This window comes from Carlito syrichta, unplaced genomic scaffold (assembly GCF_000164805.1).
Source record: "Carlito syrichta isolate Samal-C Ts95f unplaced genomic scaffold, Tarsius_syrichta-2.0.1 Scaffold315473, whole genome shotgun sequence".
NCBI classification, from domain to species: Eukaryota; Metazoa; Chordata; class Mammalia; order Primates; family Tarsiidae; genus Carlito; species Carlito syrichta.
In genome coordinates this window covers 967301-990701 of record NW_007259569.1, presented here as the reverse complement: position 1 = coordinate 990701, position 23401 = coordinate 967301, and the positions used below count along the sequence as shown (strand labels likewise).

General features: G+C 34.6%; 1 protein-coding gene across 2 annotated transcripts in view; it reads left to right on the top strand.

Annotated features, from left to right (window-relative positions):
• CUNHXorf57 (chromosome unknown CXorf57 homolog) overlaps window positions 1-18468 on the top strand; it is a 67596-nt gene extending 49128 nt beyond the window's left edge. For both annotated transcript variants that reach the window (XM_008072865.1, XM_008072864.1), the window contains 3 exons: window positions 918-1208; window positions 7826-7993; window positions 17182-18468. In XM_008072865.1, coding sequence (XP_008071056.1) covers window positions 918-1208; window positions 7826-7993; window positions 17182-17306 — 584 coding nt within the window. In that variant the 3' untranslated portion in view covers window positions 17307-18468. The remainder of the gene's footprint in view (window positions 1-917; window positions 1209-7825; window positions 7994-17181) is intronic.
• Window positions 18469-23401: the final 4933 nt, after the last annotated feature.

The following is a 23401-nucleotide window of genomic DNA, read 5'->3' as shown; positions in this document are numbered from 1 at the left end:
GAACTTTCTCTCACCCACCAGCACACATCTACTAATGCAGAGAGACTTTATGGATGCTGGCTTTTGCAGAGACTCTTACAGTCTGACCTGTTCCATTTCCATCTTGCCGGAAGTTCCAAAAATATTATTTGTACCAGATTTTTAGCATAATACCTGGCACATAATAGGTGCTCAATAATTATTTGTTGAGTGAATGAATGAATGTCATAATGTACAAGATATAAATTATATTCTGCCTTAGAAACTAAATGTGTTAGACAAATTGTATGTAAATGATCATTTGACTTGATGATAGGGATCAAGAATTTATCTTGATTGTTCAAGATCATTCAAGATAAAAGATTATTCTTTTACCTCATTTTAATTCTTTTTGTTTTTCATGTTATCTGAAAGACATGTCATGTATAATAAATAAATAAATGACCTTTTTGAAGGAGAGTTGTATCCAAGAAAAGGACTGTATTTGTTCAGGCTACTTTTAGCAGAGTTTTTTTAAAATTTGTTTTATGCTCAAATTCTGCCAGTAGTGAGTACTCTCTAAAGGGTACCATTCATATGAATTTGATTTATCTTGAATTTGTCACTGAATGTAAAAGGAATATGTTTATTTAAGAGCATTTTGAAAATTTTGAAAAAATGTAAAGAAGATAGTTACAAATGTACATAATTCTAAAAACAGAAAAAAACAATGTCACTTTTAATATTTTGACGTAAAAGTTAATTTTGAAAGTGAATTTAGTTTGCTCCTCACTTTAATAAGAACTATCTTTTGTATATTTATTTTACATTTTGTGAGTGGTTGTTTGATTTTTAAAGCTACAAATAAACTCTTCCTCATTAATCTATGTTTTTTTCACAGTGAATGACTTGTTTGGTCAGTTTGAAGGTCATTTGGGTCTATCTCATGTCTTTAACAGGTCGAGAAAGTACAAGCACTGGTTTGCCAGGGAAAGCCAGGAAAACTATAAGTGATAAATGGGAGAGTCAGTTGTGGAGAGAGAAAAAGTTTGGCTTAATAGATCACCTGCATTACAGCCATGTTTATCCTGAAAGCATTCCACGAAAATTTCTTTTTGAACACAGAAAGTTTCTTACTGAGCAGTACAATTCTCAGCCAGCAAAATACATACCACCAGAAAGAAATCCTCCAAAACTTAATGATTTTAAAAGTGCCCGAAGCCTTGGCCATTTTGAAGTAACCATCCTAGGTAAGTCAACTGTTCTTGTTTTTGAATATCATTAATTTAATATATTTTAAATACCTGTATAGAAAATACTTTGCTTTGAAAAATTGATCCCCCCACATACACAACAAAATTAAGCCAAGGGTAGCTCCTGTTTGGCTCAAACAAAAGAATGGAGCACTCATTCTGAAATAATTGAAGCTCTAATTGTGGACTTTTAAACATTAAGTCCTTGGACAGTATTTGGGAAAAGAATGGGAATAAAGAGAACTTTCCTCACTCCTATCTGAATACTTCTATGACTGCTTCTGTTCTCGATTAGCCACCACTTTCATGTCCATATTATCTGCTGCTTTCTCAGTTTATCTGACCATTGAAGAGTAAAGTGTATGTTAAAAAGAAAAAGGTACTAGTCAAGAGAAGACCCTATGAAACAAGGTCTATTTAGACCCTGAAAAAAATAAAAATCTCAAGTAACTAAGGTTGAACAGAAAGAAGATATTGAAAAAATTTTCCTTTTCTAATAAGGGAAAATAAATTATTCTTTCCAGGTTGTTCAAAACTGAGAGACAGTTATGGAACCTATAAAAATTTAAAGGAGTCAAAACATTTTAAAACTTAGATTTATTTTTTGTTTGTTTCTAACAGGTAAAAAAATCTACACAGAAAATTATTCTAAAATAAAGCCTTAGGCAAAATGGCTCTCAGAGTCAAGTAAATAATTGTATTTGTGTTTCACAGGAAGATCTTAGCACTAGGTCTTGTTATCTTAAAATGAAAGAATGAGGAAAAATATCATTAGCAAATTAACAGAATGACTGAATGATATAGTTCATACCTATAGTACTGGAATGAATTGCCTTGACCTTTATCAAGATTCTAATTTCCCCTTTATTCCCTCGCACCTGCTCTTTCCTACCCCCCTACACATAAATATGTACATGTGAATATGTGAGGCTGAGGTGAGTGGATTGCCCGAGCCTGCAGGTTCGAGACCCTCCTGGGCAGCGATACCTCATCTCTACAATAAATCAAAAAATCAGCCGGGCGTGGTAGCGCATGCCTGTAATTCCGGCTACTCGGAAGGCTGAGGCGGAAGGATCGCCGGAGCCCAGCAGGTCGGGGCTGCGGTGGCCGGGAGCGGCCACTGCACTCCAGTCTGGGCGACCGAGTGAGACTCCAACTCAAAAAAAAAAAAAAATGTCTGAATTTCTACTGACTGTTAGATAATCATAGACCTAAGATTCAGATGCTTCTTTTCACTACTCTGCATTACTTGGTCTCTTCAGGTAGTTTATCAACCTTGGGTTTTTTTTGGCTTTGTTTTTGTTTTTTTGAGTTGGAGTCTCACTCTGTCTCCCAGACTGGAGCGCAGTGGCACGCTCATGGCCACCGCAGCCTCGACCCGCTGGGCTCTGGCAATCCTTTCGCCTCAACCTTCCAAGTAGCTGGAGCTTCAGGCACACTAATTTTTTTATTTATTGTAGAGATGAGGTCTCGCCAAGTTGCCCAGGCTGGTCTCGAACTCCCGGGCTCAGGCAATTCTCTCGCCTCGGCCTCCAAAAGTGCTGGGATTACAGGCTGAGCCACTACGCCTAATCTCAACCTTAGTTTTTTTATCTAGGAAACAAAAATTATAGAAAACTTTTCCATACATCGAAAAAGTAACCCTGGAAATTGAATATTGTTTTCCTTTTAAAAAGCTGCTGATTTATTAAAACAGCTTGACTGAGACTTCTCAGCTGTCTTACATGTAATTGTAAACACTTGTAGCTTTGGCTATGAATCAACAAAAAGGAAGAATCAAATATGAAGAGGGAAAATTTATCATTCTGCCCACCAGCTCTAATCCATATGAGAAGTATGTTTTTATAACAATTTTATATCCAACATGTTTCCTAAGATGACTTACACGATGAAAAGATGGTGAAAAATAAGTTGTTTCTGAATTAAACCAAACAGAACATTTTTAAAAAAGCAGAAAGAGTAAGTGTTGTTACTAGCTACTTGCAAATTACCAAATTTCTACCATTTGGTGTTAATTTTCTCTGACCTTTCTGGCAAAAAAAGGAGAACGGGGGTTTTTTGGTTGTTGGTTTTTTTCTGATGAGATATTTAATTTTAGAGCTAAAAGAAACTTGGATATCTTCTATTCTTACTAGGTAAAAGCCAGGCTGTTACTAGAAATCAGGTCTCAGTCTCTAAATATATCTTCTGTTGCAGAGAAAACAAATGATCATATATAGGAATCCTATTATTATTTTCCTTGAACAGAACTCAAATCTGAACTTGCTATATGAAATTATCGTATAAATAGCGCAAGCTAACAAATGGATTATCTTCAACAATAGTTTTCTTTTTTTAAAAAATAGGAGGGGTATAAATGTTCTTCAGATAGTAGATTGCTGCACCAACCTTATAATATACATAATCAGTGTAGTCATTAGTCTTAATTTAGTAAAGCATTTCTATAAAGAAGTATATGTTCACTTTATTTTTATATAATCCAAGTGCTTCACTTTCTAATAGTTTAATTTAATATACTGATAAAATCTAGAGAACTAAGATAAATGGTACTGGATCCAGCAATTTTCATAAAACCTTAGTGAGATGGGGTAGCCTAACAAAATTGTCCGAGGGAGGCCTACTCACCCTTCCTGGAATTCTGGTACACACTAAAGAAGCAGCCCATTCAGTCTCCTGCCCTTAATAGAAGAGACTTATTGCCCCAGAGAGTACCCTTGGCAAGGATATATCCTGTCTATCAGATACATAGGAACAGAATAAAAGTTGAAACCACTATGCTCTAAGTAGTACTTGAAGTACAGATGTTCTCTGATACTGGTTAAAATGAGAGCTGAATCTCAGATGTGAAAGTGGTGAATTTGTCCTATCTTTTAGAAAAGTATAAACCAAGTTATATTACAGGACCAGACAAATAGTTTGTATATTTTAAACTTGGACATGAACAATGAACTCAGAAGACAGGATTAAATCTCTTATAAGTGTGCTATTTGTTAAAAGATGTAATCCTAAGATTGGAAGATGACTTTAAGGGTACCCTGTACCAGGAGGCACACTTGTTCTGTAAAGGGCCAAGTAGACTTTGTAGGCCACAAAATTTCTGTTGCAACTACTCTGCTCTTCTGTTTTAGCATGAAAGCAGCCATGGATTAAGTGTAAATGAATGTGCATTGCTGTATTTAATTAAAACTTTACTTATGCACACTGAAATTTGAATTCCATATTTTCCTATGTCATAAAATATTATTCTTTTGATTTCTTAATCAAGTAAAAATGTAAAGGCCATTCTGAGCTCATGGGATGTACAAAACTAGGTGCAGACTGGATTTGCCTCCCGCCATAGTTTACCCTATTCTAGACCCCTGTTCTTAGTTGATTGCCTAAACTAATCCAGGCATATAAATCTGTATGACGTTTAAAGTTCCCCAAGCATGAAGATTATCTAAATTACATTGATACTATCTTCTAGGGGTTTATTATCCTTCTGTAGTATCTTACTAGTTTCTAGAAGACACAGAAATTCTGAAGTACCTTATTCTTGATATCAGAAAAGTTATTTGGACCACAACCAAAACTTACTACTTGATCATTTATCTCTGGCTACTATAGGGTGAATTGTTACTGAAAACATTGAATAGAGTTATTAGTTTTCCTTTGGTCCTAATGGTTCTCAACAACCAGCTTGGTACTGTGGCAATATCAGAAATCTATCCCAGAAGCACTGGTTCTTGACTTCAAATTCTTGCTATGCCATCTTACATACTCAGATCAATAGATAGGACCATTAAAATCTCAGTCCATTGCCTACCATATAAGATCACATACTTTAAAGAGAATATATTGAGATGAAGTAACAAACTAGATTTTCAGTGCCTTTAGCCCAAGTACAAAATTTAAAATCTGTTGTTCAGTCTCCCAATTTGAATAATAATTTTTCACCTTAAATATAAAAAGACACTTTTTAAAAGTTTGAACTTATAGATATTGTCAGTATATCATTGAGTCTACTAACATTAAGTTATCCATGAAGTATGAAGTCTAATGAGTCAATCAGAGTTTAAGAGCCCTCTCTTCAATTTGTATTTCACTTGGACAATTAGGAACATAATCCAGCCAGCCTTTATAAAGTCTCTGAAGCTCAACTGTGTATTTTTTGGAAGTCAAGAGCTATAAACCCCAATAATAGCATTAATTGGTGAGGAAACCAACAGTGAGGGAGCCCAGTGCTACTTAGTAAATCATTCAAGTGAGCATTAAGCAAGGAAAGAGGCATACCCCAGGGGTATAAATAATTGACCCTGAGCCCACAGGCTAATAACAAGGAAGGCAGTAATTATGTTGGTTTGCTTGGCTGCCTTAATAGGAGGAAAAAAATCAAGATAAGTAAGTAAAGCATTGTTATTTCAATGTAACTATATTAAATTATTTTGATGTCACAATTAACGATATTAAAATTTTAAATTATCATTTTAATATACTTTACAGAAAAGGGAAAGAACAAGCCATATGGCAAAATTTTTCCAAAAAAATTTTTGATCAAAAAAATCTATAAAAGACTATTTTAACAACTCTCCTTACATCATAGCCATTGCTTTTGGAGTTTGGACAGGATATTTGTGTTCATTTATTGGTAATAGGAATATGAATGAATTTATATTTGAATACTAATACACAAATGTTTGTAAGTCTAGCATTGAAAAAGTATATAGATAAAATACACAAATGTGCATTTACTTACTCAATTTAGCAAATATTTTTCAAGCACCTACTGTGTGCCTAGCACTGTTATAGGTGATAAAGTTACATTAGTGAACACAACAGATAAAAACTCTGCCTAAGAAAGCTTGTAGTAGAGATGGTGATAAGTGCTAGTAAAAAAGCGGGCGCTGAGGAGTGCTGTAGTAAGAAAGAGTTAAATTTTAATAGAGTGGTCTCCCTGAGAAAGTAATATTTCACCAGAAACCTGATAGAAGTAAAGGAGGAAACCATGTGATTGTCTGGGGAGAGAACATTCTAGGCATGGGAGCAACAACAACAGAATCCCTGAGGCCTGTTGACTTGTATTTGCACTTTGAGCGCTAGTTTTAATCAAACAGCTCAGAACAAATTTTACTGATAATGTTGAAACTAAACTCAATATTTTAAAATTTAGAAAGAAACTCAAAATATTATCAATCGCGCATTTATGATAAATCTATTTTCCTGGAAATATCAGGATTTAAAACTTCTGATTTTCTCACAGTTCTAAGATATCCTTTCTTTTTTACATCTGCAAGTTGGAATGCATCTTATGGGCAAAGAGTACATTTAATACTGTGTTTTTATTTTATAAAAAACATATAAAATCAATGGTATATCTTAGAGTTAAATCTAGTCTTAGAATCAAGGACCTAAGATACCAGTGTGTGCATACTCACAGGAGTTTTGCAATATTGCTAAGAGTTGTGGGGTAGCTATACTTATAATATTGAATTGGAATCCTTAGGAAATTCTTGATAACATAGTTCTTTTAGTTTATGAATACCAAATTGTAGTAATCCTTAAAAAACTTTAAGTGGTTCTTATTTGTATCTTAGTTGTATGTTAAATTAAATCTATGAAATTTAACATCATTTGCCCACAAAAAGCAAAGAATTTCCATTAGTGGATCAGTTTGAAACTTAATAAGGACTTTACCCATCATTGGCCCATACTCAATACTTAAGAATTTCTGTAAGAGATAAATAGGAAAAATATTAAAATCATAAAATCTAGGTGATTAAATACCGGGGAAGAGTGAAAGGGAATATAACTTCCGGGTTTCTGGTTTGGGTGACTCAGTGAAATTCATAATTTTAAAGCTGTGCTCTGTGTGTTTGTTTAGCCTTGCTCCAGCCAAGATGGTCTGTTTACCCTGATCTATACCTTTGACTTGTGCTGCTCCCTGCCATGCCTGAAATGCTCTCCTCTCTATTTAAATGCTATTCATCCTCTAGTGCCCAGCTAAAACTCTTATCTTCTTTTATCCACCCCAACTGAACTTGACCCACATAAAAAGATGGTCAGGATTCACTTTGGTTGTTCCCACTTAGCCTTTTTTCTACTACAACATTTTATAGGCCTAACAATAAGCATGTAAAGTTTATCTTTTATATTTGAAGACAGATTGGACCTAGTTACTACCATCCCCAGCCTTGCTTGAGTCAGATATCCTAAAGTCCAAATGGCAATAAAGGAACCACTTGTCATCTCTGAATTCTCCTACTCTGTAATGGCATCTGGCATCTATATTAGGCAACACTTTCCATGTCTTCATTTATGTGACCAGGCAGTCCTCTGGATAGTAAAATTTCAGTCTTCTATTGGTGGGGAAAACATTTTGAATTGTTATTTCTAGCAGTGGTGATAGGTTACACTGAGGTGTCTACTCTTTAAATCAATACCATGTATTCATAAATTGCTTGCAAAGCTAAGGGTTTAGTCCCCAGTTTTGAAACACAGGTTTTGTTTTTTTGTTTGTTTGTTTTTAGGTCTGAAGCTATTTAGCACATGTTAAGATCAACCCAGCAAAAGTGGCCTCATGAACACCATGTGCTAACTCACTGAACTTTTAATAGCATGTGATTTTTCTCTAACAGGTCTGAACCATGAGATAGCAATTGATGTTGCATTCCTACCCATGTATTGTCCAGAAGATCTCCGAACATCTCAAATAGATACATTGTTAACCTGTATGAATTACAGCTGTGTATATCCACAGGAAATACCTGGCACAGACAGATTGTCAGGTCCAAGAGGACTTGCAGGTAAAATAATCCCAGTGTTCTTTTCACTCAGAAAAAAATTAATTAGTATTATAAGCATTCCTATTTCCTTTATTTTGTAAACAGCTTTAGCCTTGAAAGGTAGTGTACGTTAAGTTAAAAGGTTATTTGGTAATTGTAGCTCAAGATTTAGAAATAAGAATATGTCTTTTAGAAAACTGAATAGCTTGTTTGTATTTTAGGCAGGTATTAAGAATATTGTTTTTTATTTATTTTTTTTTATTTATTTTTTTTTATTTATTTTTTTTTATTTTTTGAGTTGGAGTCTCACTCCATCACCCAGACTAGAGGACAGTGGCACGCTCCTGGCCACCGCAGCCTCGACCTGCTGGGCTCCGGCAGTCCTTCAGCCTCAGCCTTCCAAGTAGCTGGACTACCATGCCCGGCTAATTTTTTTGATTTATTGTAGAGATGAGGTCTCGCCAAGTTGCCCAGGCGGGTCTCGAACCCGCGGGCTCAAGCAATCCAGTCGCCTCGGCCTCCCAAAGCGCTGGGGTTACAGGCTGAGCCACTGAGCCCGGCAAGAATATTTTTTTTAATACAATTCTATATGTAATTACATGTATTTCATCAAACCTAAGTGGTATGCACATGGAGCAGTACAAATTCTGCTCTTTTCTCCTTTTATCTCAGGCATGACAATTTGTCCTTTCACCTTTTAATTGCCTGAAATCATAATACCTCCATAGCATAGTATGGTACAATTGTTTCCTCTTATAAATGTTTAGTTATTCAAGTGCTATGCAATAAAATCCTTGAGGACTGCAGGAGTATATGTAATCCCAATAGGAAAACTCTTCAACCAACTGTTTAGGCTGCTGCATAATATACTAGACTTTATATTGTTTCTATATATCTATAACATCTGTACAATTATAATTATCCTATTCAATTTCTGTTATTATTTCTAATTCCTAAGCATGTGGTAAACATTTTATTGAACTTGTCAGGATATTACATCTAAAAGAGTTTTAAGGATTGTTTTATTATCTTGGGATTTTGTGGTGGGTCTTTCTAAGCTGATGAAACTCTTGAGTGCATGTTTTTAGACGAGTCTTATGAGCTGTTCTTTATGATGAAGTAACTTTTGGCAGTAATGATTGCTGCAAACTGTAATGATTGCTGAGTATCTAATTTTATAAGAAATTAGTTTTTTTATTTCTCCCACCAGTTCATTTTAGAGATGAAGTATTAGTTGACTTGCAGTGTCACCTTTTACATTGCAGCTCCTGCTCTTGTTTTATAAATTATCCACTTGCATCACAGGTCTTGTGCTATATGTATATGCCAGTATTGATATAAAGTTTTAGGTTAGCGTTTTCAGCTATCTGCTTGTTGCTAGTGCCAATATTATTTAAGTAGTCACTAACATGGTCATATGAAATATACCATTCTGCCAAAACAGTTACTATTTGGGATTGAAGGACAAGAATCATTAGAGAAGAAAATGAGTTGGTAACCAAACACAAAGAGATTTATTCTGAGTGGAATACCATGTTTTTCATGACACAGTGTTAATAATAACAATAATATATAATATATTACAACATATATTATATAATAATAATATTTAAAAGTATGTCCATCTAACTCTGTGCCAAGCACCGTGCTTGGACATTTTACATAAGTTACAACTAATTCTAATAAGAACCTTACAGGGTGAACATTATTATCCCCTATTTATAGAAAATAAGACTGAAAATCAGAGAGATTTATCAGAGAGTAACAGAGCTAGAATTTGAAACCAGATCTAATTCCAAACTTGTTCATTCTTTTCATGATTCGAAATTGAAAGATAAAAATAGTTACAGAGCGATATAATGGAGTGGCTTATGATATAACACGTGTCATCTTTCAAACGTTCTTTATGAACTAGTTTCTTTATATTACAAAAACTACATGTGTTAATAATTTAAAAATTCAAACTGTACAGAAAGATGCCAGGTAAAAGTGAAAGTCCCCTCTTTGCCTTCCCAGATCTGGCCCCTTCCACCAATCCGTTCACCTACTCTCAGTAGATAACTAGTACTCTTTGAATCTTTTCATAAAGGTATTATTTTTGTATATAACAGTATATATTCAATCTCTCTCTCTCTCTCTCTCTCTCTCTCTCTCTCTCTCTCTCTCTTTCTCTCTTTCTCTCTCTCTCTCTCTCTCAAAGAAATGGAATTAGTAAACATGATTTCATATCCATCTTTTTCCCTTTGACATTATATCTTGGACATATTTCATATTAATATATAGAGAGCTATCTCATTTTTCTATGACTGCAAAGTATTCCACTGTGTGGTTGCACCAAACTTTAATTAACCAGTCTCCTACTGATGGACATTTAGATTGTTTCCAAATGTTTTTGCTATTAGCAAACAGTATCACAATGAATATCCATGTGTGTGTGTATGTATGTGTGTGTGTGTGTGTGTGTGTGTGTGTGTGTGTGTAAACTCTTTGTACAATTATAAAGAAGTTATGTACATTTAAAACTTTGTTCGATATTGCCAAATTGTTCTCCAAAAAGATTATACTAATTTACACTTGAACCAAAAATAAGAGTGCCACTTTACTCATGGCCTTGTGAATACTATGTATTATTGGTCTCACTAATCTTTGATAGAATAATAGGCAAAAAATAGCATATCATTATTTTGATGTGTATTTCTTAATTATTTCTGAGCTTGAAAATCTTCATATGCTTTATATATTTTGTTTCTATAAACTTTCTATAACTTTCTACGCCAGCTTTATTTTTTTCATTTTTCTCTACAAGTGTTTCTCTTATGAATTTGCAAGTTCTCTTTGCATATTAAAGAAGTTAACCTTTGTCATATGTTTCAAATACTTTAACCCAGTTTGACATTTATTCAATGAGAGGTTTGTTTTTGGTATTTCAGGAAATTGTATTGATATGTACTCAAATATGTCAGTTTTTTATTTTGTGGTTGCTGGTTTTATGTCATACTCAGAAAGTCCTGACTCAGTTGAAGACTACTTTTTAAAAATTCACTATGTCTTCTTTTCAGCACTTTTATAGCTTTATCATATTCACACGTATATTTTTATTGTGAAAAATATACAAAGCAAAGAATGCTATGTTAACCATTTAATTCAATGACAGTAAGTACATTCACAATGTTGCGCAACCATCACCACTATCCATTTTCAGAACATTTCATCATCCCAAACAGAAACTCTGTACCCATTAAACAATAACTCCCCATTCTCCCACTCTTCTCAGCCCCTGGTGACTGCTATTCCACTTTGTGTCTCTATGAATTTGACTATTTTAATATTTCATGCAAATGGAAAAATACAGTGTTTGTCCTTTTGTTTCTGGCTTATTTCATTTAACATTGCATTTTCAAGGTTCATACATGTTGTAATCTGTATCAGAATTTCGTCTATTTTTATAATTGAGTAATATTCCATAGTATGTATATACCACTTTTTTATTTTTTTCATGCTTACATTTTCCTTTACACTTACATTTTATAATGAGCATTTTTTTCAAATAGTTGTTGGCCATTTGTATTGTTCTTTTGAAACATGTCAATTTGGCTAGGCTCGGTGGCTCAGCCTGTAATCCTGCGCTTTGGGAGGCTGAGGTGAGTGGATTGCCTGAGCCCGCGGGTTCGAGACCCACCTGGGCAACTTGGTGAGACCTCATCTCTACAATAAATAAAAAAAATTAGCCAGGCGCGGTAACGCGCACCTGTTGTTCCAGCTACTTGGAAGGCTGAGGCAGAAGGATCGCCGGAGCCCAGCAGATCGAGGCTGCAGTGGCCGGGAGCGGCCACTGCACTCCAGTCTGGATGACAGAGTGGGACTCCAACTCAAAAAAAAAACAAAGAAAAAAAAACACGAAACATGCCAATTCATGTCCTATGCCCACTTTTTGATGGGACTATTTGGGGATTTTTTGTTGCTATTGAGTTGTTTGACTTCCTTGTATATTCTGGATATTAGTCCCTGTTGAATGAATAGTTTGCAGATATTTTCTCCTGTTCTGCAAGTTGTCTGTTCACTCTGTTGATTATTTATTTGGCTGTGCAGAAGTTTTTTAGTTAAAGTAAGTCTTATTTGTTTATTTTTGGTTTTGTTGCTGTGCTTTTGAAGACTTAGTCACAATTTTTTTTTGCCGAAACCAATGTCCAGCAGAGTTTTCCCTAGATTTTCTTCTAGTACTTTTGTAATTTCAGGTCTTACATTTAATTCTTTAATCCATCTTGAGTTTATTTTTGTATATGGTAAGATATGGGGGTCCAGTTTCATTCCTCTGCATATGGCAGTCCGCTTTTCTCAGCACTATTTATTGAAAAGGTTGTCCGTTCCCCAATGTATGTTCTTATCAGCTTTATCAAAGATCAGTTGACTGTAAATATGTGGCTTTATTTCTGGGTTCTCTATTCTGTTCCATTAATCTATAGTCCATTTGTATACCAATACCATGTTGTTTTAGCTATTATGGCCTTGTAATATAATAATATAATTTGAAGTCAGATAATGTGATGTTTCCCACTTTATTCTTTTTACGTAAGATTGTTTGGGCCACTGGAGCTCTTTTTTGATTCCATATAAATTTTAGGATTATTTTTCTAATTCTGTGGAAAAAAAAGTATTTTGATAGGGATTGCTTTGACTCTGTAGATTGCTTTGGGCTGTATGGTCTTCTAAACTGGCATGAACATGGGAAGTTTTTTTTCCATTATTTATGTCATCTACAATTTGTTTCATCAGTGTTTTGTAGTTTTCCTTGTAGAGATCTTGTATCTCCTTGGTTAAATTTATTCCTAGGTTTTTTTTGGTTTTTTTTTACCTATTGTAAATGGGATTGCCTTCTTGATTCATTCTCAGTTAGATTGTTACTGGTGTATAGTCATACTACTTATTTTGTGCATTGATTTTGTAGCCTACAACTTTACTAGATTCACTTATCAAATCTAAGAGATTTTTTTTGTGGAGACTTTAAGTTTTTCCAGATAGACGATCATATCATCAGCAAACAGGGATAATTTGACTTCCTCTTTTCCAGTTTAGATGCACTTTATTTTATTTTATTTTTTCTCTTGCTTGATTGCTCTGGCTAGGACTTCCAGTACTTTGTTGAATAGGAGAAGTGAAAGTGTACATCTTTGTCTTGTCCTGGTTCTTAGGGGAAATGTTTTCAACTTTTCCCCTTTTGTAATATAATGTTAGCTATAGGTTTTTATCATGAAGGGATGCTGGATTTTATTAAATGCTTTTTCTGCATCTATTGAGATGATCATATGGTTTTGTACTTAATTCTGTTTTTGCAATGTATTGCATTTATTGATTTGCGTATGTTGAACTATCCTTATATCCCTGGTATAAAACTCACTTGGTCATGGCATATTATTTTTTCAATGTGCTGTTGGATTTGTGTATATACCACATTTAGCTTATTCATTCATCTGGTAATGGACATTTTAATTGTTTCCACATTTTAACCATTGTGAATATTTCTGCTATGAACATTGGTGTACGAGTATCTGTTTCAGTTTCTACTTTCACTTATTTTGGATATATACCTAGGAATAGAATTGTGGATCATATGGTAATTCTGTGTTTAACTTTTTGAGGAACTGTCAAACTTTTTCAAAGCAGCTGCACTATTTTACATTCCCACTAGCAATGCATGAGGATTCTAGTTTCTCCAACATTCTCACCAACACTTATTTTCTGGGTTTTGTTTGTTTGTTTTATAAAAGCCATTTTCATGGATGGTATCTTATTGTGGTTTTGATTTGCATTTTCCTAATCACTAATAATGTGTTGAACATCTTTTCATGGGCTTATAGGCTATATATATATCCTTTGCATATTTTTTAATTAGATTTGGGTTTTGAAGGGTGTTTGGTTTGGCCTTATTTTTACAATTTAAAATTTAATCTATTGGGATTTATTTTTGTGTAAAGAGTGAGACAGAGGTTCAGCTTTATATTTTTTCCAAAGGGTCAACCATTTATCCCAAATAGCTTATTGAATGATGCTTATACTAATAAGATGGCCTACTTGGTATCATCTTTAACTATGAAATACAAGGATATATATGCTATCCACCTCCTTAAAAACATTGAGTTAACATCCATTGATAAACATTTCAGAAGTATAGCATAATATGGAAGGATTTTAACACATTTAAGAAAACAGTTTTATTATTCTCTAGATAATCAGGGTTTCCCTAATTATTTCCATAGACAGGATTACCATAGTGTATTGCAAGATAGGTTGGACTATGTTGCATTTACAAAGAAACTCTAAAGCCACAATGACTTAACACAATAAAAGTCTATTTCTTATTCAAGTCTGTTGCAATCAGTCATCAGCTCTCTTCCCTGCAATGATTCAGGAATCCAACCTGCTTTCATCTTGTTGATCATCATGTGGCCCAACAAGAACAAATGGCTTCTAGGGTTGTCAAGGCAGAGAAGAAAGAAGAGATGGCTTTTAATTACATTGAACTAGAAGTGACATATTACTTTTACTCGCATTCTCATTTGCCAGAACTAAATTACATTATCCCAGCCTAGCTGCAAGGGAAGCCAGGACACTTTGTTTTCCCCTGTAACCAAGAAGAGGAAATGGAGTAGAGAATACTTAGCATTGCCTTTGTCACACTTACTTTATGCATTTGTGATGTTCCTAAAAATGTACAATTCTTAATTCTAACCATTTAAAATGAAATATAGAGAAACTCATTTTAACTTAACCTCTAAGTGTTTTCATTTTTCTCATATTTACAATAAAGTATTTTGTGTGTAGCCACTAAAGTCTGTGATCTATTAGCTTAGTAGTAGTAAACTGGTGTTTTGACAGTAAAGTCTATAGTTCTTTTAAGAGAATCATTGTGATATAAATAGTACCTAAATTTCATAATAGTTTTGCTTAGGCAAAAAATGATCACAGCTAATATTTATTTGAGTGCTTGCTATGTGTCAGCTCTATTCTAAATGTTTTTCATGTATTTAATCCTCAAAACGTCTATGATGTAGGTACTAGATGAGCAAACTGAGGCATAGAGAGGTTATCATTTGTTGAAAGTATTACACAGCTAGGCAGAATTACCTAAACAGAAGACTTGCTTATGTTTCATGCTGTGGGTAGTATGTAAGTCATTTTTTGTAAAAGTCAATATATGATAACAATTAGAATTTTTAAGGTTTGAGTTAATATTGTTAGCATCAAATCTGAAGATCTTGAAATCTTCCCAAAGCATCTGGATTGAAGTCCATTCCATTTAAAGAAAAAGAAAATTATGTAGTACTAGCAGTTGTTATGATATCCATTGTGCTTTAGTGAACTTGCACAATTTTAAATCATTCATTAGAGTTTTTGATGTGTCTAGAACAGTGAATTTACTGGGAAGTTAGTGAAACCTAAATTTACATAGGTCTCTTCCAAGGCCCAATTGGTATTCTTAAATGTTTTGTATTTTCTCATTAAAAGGGCCCTGGAATAACATACCCTTCAGGCCCCACAAAAGCTAGATCCACTCCTGGATTTTAACACAATTTTGTAGCGATATAGCTCTCGCATATAAGGTTAAAATTATATGGCTTGAAGTCAGTCTGTCTGGGTTAGAATTACCATGTAACTTTGCTTGTAACTTAACCTCTAAGTATTTTCATTTTTCTAATATTTACAATAAAGTCTTTTGTGTGTAGCCACTAAAGTCTGTGATCTATTAGCTTAGTAGTAGTAAACTGGTGTTTTGACAGGATTTTCCTAACATCTGGAGCCAAGAAACAGAAAAAAAAAAGAAAAGAAATGCTCTCCCAGTTTTTGCAGACTGGTCCTGTGTGGTGGCACTTTTCAACACTTAACCAGGCCATTTACAACTCTGCCTTAGCCTTCACTTCCCAATTGTTCAGAGCCTGAAAGTCAGCCAGAGGTGAATGATTACAGTCTTCTCAGGCCTTTCCTGACCATGTGTTCTGCCCTAGGTATGCACGTGGCCTTCTTGATTCCCCAGTGTACATAAGAGTTTTTAAAAGCCCTCATTCCACCACACATCTCTTTTCCCAGTCTCTTCCTGTCCAGACTTTAATGGCCTGCCTATTTTTAGTCTCAACTTTATAACCTACCCATCTGCCTCGGCCAATGCTTTTGCCCTTATATGCTTTCAACAAAGCTGCCACTGGGAAAGCCACCCCAGCTGTGGGAATGCTCCAAATTGGGTGAAGCAAAAGCAAGCTCTTCCATCTGTCTTTTAGAGAGCTGCTGAATAGATTAAACTTTACAACTACATCTTTAAATATTATTTCTTCTTTACTCCCTTTCATACTAGCAACCTGCACCAGGAGCGCAAGCTGCCATCTTCATGCTGCCAGTTTTCTGGGGAGTGAGAAGTGGTAGGCAGACAACTTAAAACACCACAGCACACTCTTCCCATGGTGAAGCAGTTTCTTTTTTTTTCCAAGTTTTTGTCTAAATTCCAGAGCTCTGCAAAGTTGATTCTGAGAGTTTTTGCCAGCTTATAATATGCTTTGTAGAGAGACAGAACCCTAGAATTCCCTATTCTGCCATTTTCAGTGATGTCACTCACCTGATCCATTTCTGCTAGAGCTTCTTGAGATATCCAAAACTAAGTTTTAGTTAATAAAGTCACTTCAAAGGCGATATACTTTAAAAGAAGCTTCAATAATACACATACACATATGTATACATACATACATATGCAATTAAAATATGTAATTAATATAATTATATATAATACATAATTAAAACAATCTATTGTTTTGCTTTATTACTTGTAGATTTTACAAAAAATTGCTAATTGATTTCAAAATAGAAAATTTTATTTTTTTACTTCTTTGAAATGTAACAATAAGCTGCTTATTTGGGACCTTATAAATGATCTTGAAGATATGTAGATTTATTTTGCTCCGCCAAGAACAAAACAAAAAACCAAAAACTAAACATGGCTCTGGAGTACCAGTCCATGTCTTGACATTATTGGTATATCTGTTTGATATGTTCACTTTTATCTGCAGAAGTTACTATATCAGAACTTTGGTAAATGCGTAGGAAGGAGGGAAAAGATGAGGGACAGTGCTAATATTGTAAGAAAAAAATCATCAACTTATGTGATACTAAATCCAAGTAAATATTTAACTATTTTACAGTACTTACCATCTGCTTTTTATTTTTAGGTGATATTATAAAAGCAGCAACTGAGCTGGATAGAGTACACATCATCGGTATCTTGGATATCTGTAATTTGGGTAACAATAAAAAGGAAGTCTATTTGCACAAAATTTATAGTCCTAAAAATTAGCAAATTAAATTATTACAACTTATAAGGAGGTTACTGCTTTAAAGATATTCTATCATTTTGTTGGTTATTTCAGTAATTGATTTCAGCAAGAATATTACATAAACTCTAAAGTTACTAAGTGGTCTTATGTTTGTCCTGTATTTGTAAATAATACTTTATTTGGATTCATTATTTTAAAAAGGTCATCAAAATGATTTTTGTGTACCAGGAAGTTTACTTGTATGTGATTATTATCTTGACTTGTAATAATTTGTGTTCACTGTTCCATTTGTGAAGTGTACTTTTATTCTAAAGCTTCAGTAAAAAGCTTCCTAACTTACTAGAGTAACTTTTCATGGAGATATAACATCCTTCCCAGTTTATTCACATATAGTGGGAAAATTTGAATTGCCAATTTGAAGATTGTTATCCTAAAGTGACCAACCTGCATTTTTTACAACCAAGGTAGTTTCTATCATTTCAAAAACACATATAGATCATTATGACCCAGTTTCCCTTTAGTATTCAGTTTGGTCAGCTGCAAAATTAACGTGTTGAATTAAACCGTCTTAAGGTTTTCCACCCAATTTTGTGACTTCATATGCTTTGAAGTTCTCAATATTTTGACCAGTGTGTCGATATTAAAGCCAGCAGCTGCAGTATGTCTATATTCTTGCTGCAATCATTTGTTGTCTTAGTATATGGAATGTGAGTTTAAATAGTGAAATTTCATCTCATGTTAACATTTCCAGTGCTCATCTTGAAAATGAAAACCAGTAATTAAGGGAATTGATTTTGTTTTGGTTGTCTATAATACTTCATTTTAGATGTAAATGGCCATTTCGCATTTTCAAGGCCATGTGGTCAACATCTGTGTGGTTTGTTAGATGAGTCAAAATGACCGTCAAATGAATGCAAAGATTATTCTGCATCAAGAGGAATCTGATTCTAGTCAAGTTATTAACTTGTGGGGTTTTCTTGTAGCCCTATTTTTCTGTGACTTCATTTGCTATAAATTTAAAATGCATTGGGCAGCCTACGAACCTAAAGACACGCTGCAGTTTGTTCAACAATGTGTTCGGTCTTTTATTCTTTATAAGAGTGTTTAAATGTTAATTAAAATAGTGGATTCTTTTCATATTAAGTTTTTGAGTGTATTATTAAAGAAGTCAAAATGCAACAAACTTTTTTGGTCTCCTGTCTTATTTTAGATGTATTTGATAGGTTTCCTTCATATTTGGGGCCTATATATGTACTTGCTAAATGAGCCAAAGTTGATTCTTCCCTATGAGTTTAAAGTTTTGTCAAAACATGTCCGAAATATATGTTTTTTAAAAAGCAATATGCACATTTTCAGTGAAAACCAAACAAAATTTTAGAAGAACTCAAGTGCCTCTGATGTTATGCTAAAATTATTGTATCTGACTTCTAGTAGCTTAAGATCTAGAAGTTGACCCTAACAAGGTTTTAATATGTATTTTGTAGGTGGGGAATTGAAAGGTGAAAAGACTAGATGAATTAATGTAAAATAGTCAAGACAATTAAATTGTAAGATTAACAGTAGCAAATATCTGTCTGGGAACGGGGAAACACCCCATATCAACAGGGTGCCTGAATGAAACGCAATCGTATACCTAACCCTTAACTGTACCCCACAACTTCATAACAAAAAATAAATAAATAATTTTTTTAAAAAAAAGAAAAGGAAAAAAATTGTAAAACCAAGATTATACTTCAAAATCTATTTCTTTACATTCTAATCTGAGGACAAAATAAAATGTAAATAATAACAGAATTTCAGTTAGTATATTAGATTACTGTGGGAGAAACTCTAAACCATAGGGGCTCATAAAATAATGAACTGAATTAGTGTAGGTATATGCAAACATATGAGTATCCACTCTGTGCCAAGCACTGGGTTAGCACTAGGAACACAATACAAAGCAAGCAAAAAAAGGCATGGCCTTGTAGTCTCATGGAAATTACATATGATATGATATGGAGGACAAACATTCAAATAATTACACAAATGTCACATAAGAAAGGAATGTGATCTGTATCAGAGCTTTTAAACAAAGGGAAGGCACTAAGAAGGTTTTTCCTGAGGAAATGAACTTGAGGTATAAAAGACTTGCAACTGAAAGTATGTTTGAGGAATTGAATAAGGACTGACACCGCTGGGATACAGAATGAGGCAGGCAAATAAACAAGAGCTCTTGCCTTATAGACTATACAGAGTTTTCTAGGCCATGGTGAAGACTTTAGTTTGCATCTTTAAAGCACTCGGAAGCTCCAAGTCCATCCAAGCTGAAGTTCATAATTTTGTCCTTCTTTACGGCTGCATAATATTCCATCATGCATATGTATCACATTTTTTTTTTTTTGAGTTGGAGTCTCACTCTGTTGCCCAGACTGGAGTGCAGTGGCCGCTCCCAGCCACCGCAGCCTCACCTGCTGGGCTCCGGCGATCCTTCTGCCTCAGCCTTCCAAGTAGCTGGAACTACAGGCGTGCGCTACCACACCCGGCTAGTTTTTTGATTTATTGTAGAGATGAGATCTCGCTGCCCAGGCGGGTCTCGAACCCGCGAGCTCAGGCAATCCACTCACCTCAGCCTCCCAAAGGCGCGGGATTACAGGCTGAGCCACCGAGCCCGGCTCACATATTTTTTTTAATCCAGTCCAGTTTCGATGGGGAGCACCATTGGTTCCATATTTTTGCTATTGTGAATAGTGCTGCAGTAAACATGCATGCACAGTTACCTTTTTGTAGAATGATTTGAGTTCCTCTGGGTGTATTCCCAAAAGGGGGATTGCTGGGTCATATGAAAGTTCATTTCTAGTTCTTTTAGAAATTGCCACCTTGTTTTCAATTAGATTGCACTCCTACCAAGATTTGGAGTCTAGCGTACTAAGTGATCTATCACAGAAACAAAGAACTGAGTGCCACATGTTCTCACTCTCAAGTAGGTCCTAAACATCTATCGTAATACTACAAGAAAGTAATTGGCAGTAGCAGCACACTGCCAGCGGGGGAGGAGGGCACATAAACATCACTAAGGGTGCCTGATCCTAATCCAGCCAAAGTGAGGTCCAATGAGAGGCCCAAAACTTCACCTGTACCTAAACCACTTATATATGCAATCCTGACTTGTATGCCACAACTTTAAAATTAAAAATAAATAAAATTTAAAAAAATAAAGCACTAGGAAGCCATTGAAAGTTTGTGGCCAGTATGTGTCATGATTCAATTCCCGGTTTAGAATGTTTACTGTCTGCTAGAAGCAGAGTGAATTATAAGGAGGTTGGCAGAGGCTGCTAGTTATACCCCAATACCTGTTTTCTCCTTCTATAGTAATAAACCTAATTTTTAGCTGGGTATATGATTACCTAGAATAAAGACTACTTTTGCTTGACACTCCTGAGTCAATGATTGTGGTGCAGTCTGGACACTGGAATAGTTAGAAGCTTTCCAGGTGCTTTTAATATGCACATATGTTTGGGGACCATTGGCATATAGCACTGTTTCAAGCATTTGTTAGTCTTAATTGAACTCAAGCTTTTCACAGTACTTTGAACTTTCCTCCTATTTGGATGTTACGATTTCATGTACTCTCAATGCAGCCTTATCAATTCTGCTTGCTGGGAAGGAAAAATTAGAAATTGATAATTTCGAAACAACTTTCATTTTCATACAACTCTAGCATGTCAGACCTGGAAAAGTCCTTATAGGTAAATCTTAGTCCAACCTCTTTTATTGTGCAAATGAAGAAAAAGGCCCAAAGAAGTTTTTATTTTCCCAACGATGTGATACTAGTTGTTACAGAGTTGGCACCTGCAGAAATTTATGGTTTATAAGATACTTCATAAATGTTCAGAGTATCACCTAAAGTACAATAAACATTGAAGCCTTATAGATCGGAAGTTGAAGTACAATGAGTTTGAAATAAAATGACAGCAACTTATTTATCAAAACCAGAACTAGATTCAGTTACCATACATCACGTACAAGTTGTATGACCTAAAGTTCTTAAACTTGAAAGAGCATGGAAATTACCTGGAGAGCTTACTTAAAATGCAAATTCCTAGGTTTTCCCTCAGATTTTGATTCAGAGGATGAAGGATGGAACCCAGGAATCTTTGCTTTAATAAGCTTCCAAGGGATTCTAATGTAGGTGTTGCACAGACAACACTAAAAACACATTTACTCTCCAGAAAATGACCTTAAGAAATCAAAAGAAAATTTCCTGCGTGGGTATTTATTATTACAGCGGTCATTTCACTCAACTGCAAAATTTTTAAAACAAGTTAAAATTATTTTTGCAAGTTATGACTCTCTGAAAGCCATAAAAGGAAACCATAAAAGCACTTACACACAAGGCATATAATTCTGATTACCACAGAAAGTCATGTACTTCAACCTTCAGAACAATTTAACCTAACAGTTTAGTCAAGTTATCTTTAATACAGCAGCACTGGCACAAACTTATGGAAAATTTGTCATTTTAAAGGCACATAATGATTTAACTTGTACAAAAATATAACATGAAGATTTGAAACAAGTACCTGAAGATTATTTCACAGAAAGCCAGAGGTAAAAGCCCAGCTGTGTCTCTATTCTTTCTCCTTGTTTGTGCATACAAATAAAACCACTTCTTTTTAACTCTTTATACGTTTAGGAAAAAAAAAAGTGCAGTTTGCTGCTGCATTCATTTAGATCGGCATAAACACGCTCTTTGAGGCTGAAGCAAATTTGGTTTTCAACGTGAAAAAAAATATAGAAACTGTTCTTGAAGTTATTTCTAAACAGAACTTGTCTCTAACCCTAACGAGAATTTTAAAAACGAATAAGAAAAAAGGAAGAGAATTATTATATACATATATATATATATATATATTTTTTTTTTTTTTTTTAAATCTCGGGGTAAACACTGTGACCACAAATACTGCCAGGGAGTATCCGCAGGTTAAACTGGGATATGGTTAAAGACATAAAGGGGGTTTGGTTTTATTACCAAAAAAGAATCACAGTGTACATATTATTCTGTACCTTGCTTTGTTTTTCATGGGCATAAGATCTTTAACAACGTATAATAAAATACCCTTGGCACATTTGCTATAAATATTTCTCCAGTGTATCACTGCCCTTTTGACACAGTTCAGAATTGTTCAGTGGGCAAATGTTCCATAGTAATTTCTTCCACTGATAAAACAGCCTGTCCTGCCCTTTCACAGGGTTTAATAAATACAGTGGCTCACGCCTGTAATCCCAGCACTTTGGAAGGCCTAGGTGAAAGGATTGCCTGAGCCCAGGAGTTCGGGACCATCCTGGGCAACATGGCAAGACCTTGTCTCTACAATAAATCAAAAAATTAGGCAAACGTGGTGGTGTGTGCCTGTAGTCCCAGCTACTTGGAAGACTGAAGCAGAAGAATCGCCTAAACCCAGAAGGTTGAGGGTGCAGTAGCCATGATCGTGCCACTGCACTCCAGCCTGGGCGAAAGAGTGAGATTCCAACTAAAAAAAACAAAAACAAAAAACACAACTCAGCTCTGTTGTAAGCTGTTTTTCTTTTTAATCTTAACTTTTTTTTAAAAAGGAGGAAATGAGGAGCCAAACTGATTATTTTTTTTCTTTAACTTACTAACCAATTGTCCCATCACCCTTTATTGAATGGTGCTTTCTTGTATTTTTTATTGATACACAATAGTTGTACATATTTGTGGGGGTATGTGTATTGTGACACATGTATACAATGTATAATGATAAAATCAGGGTGATTGGGATAGCCATCACCTCAAACATTACCTTTTCTTTATGTTAAGAACATTACAATTCTTCTCTTCTATTTTGAAATATGCAATAAATTATTGTTAACTATAATTTTCCCACTGTACTATCAAACACTACAGCTTATTTCTTCCATCTGATTGTATTTTGTATCCTTTAATCAACTCTCTTCTCCCTCTTCTACCCCTTTCCCTTCCCAGCCTCTGGTAACCACCTGGAAGGCATGGGAGGAGGAATGAACCAGGAGAGCTTTTTCTTTGTGGAAAAGGAAAAATGTTTCTCTTGTTATCACAAGCACATATTATATTTGTAATTTGAAAAAATAAAGA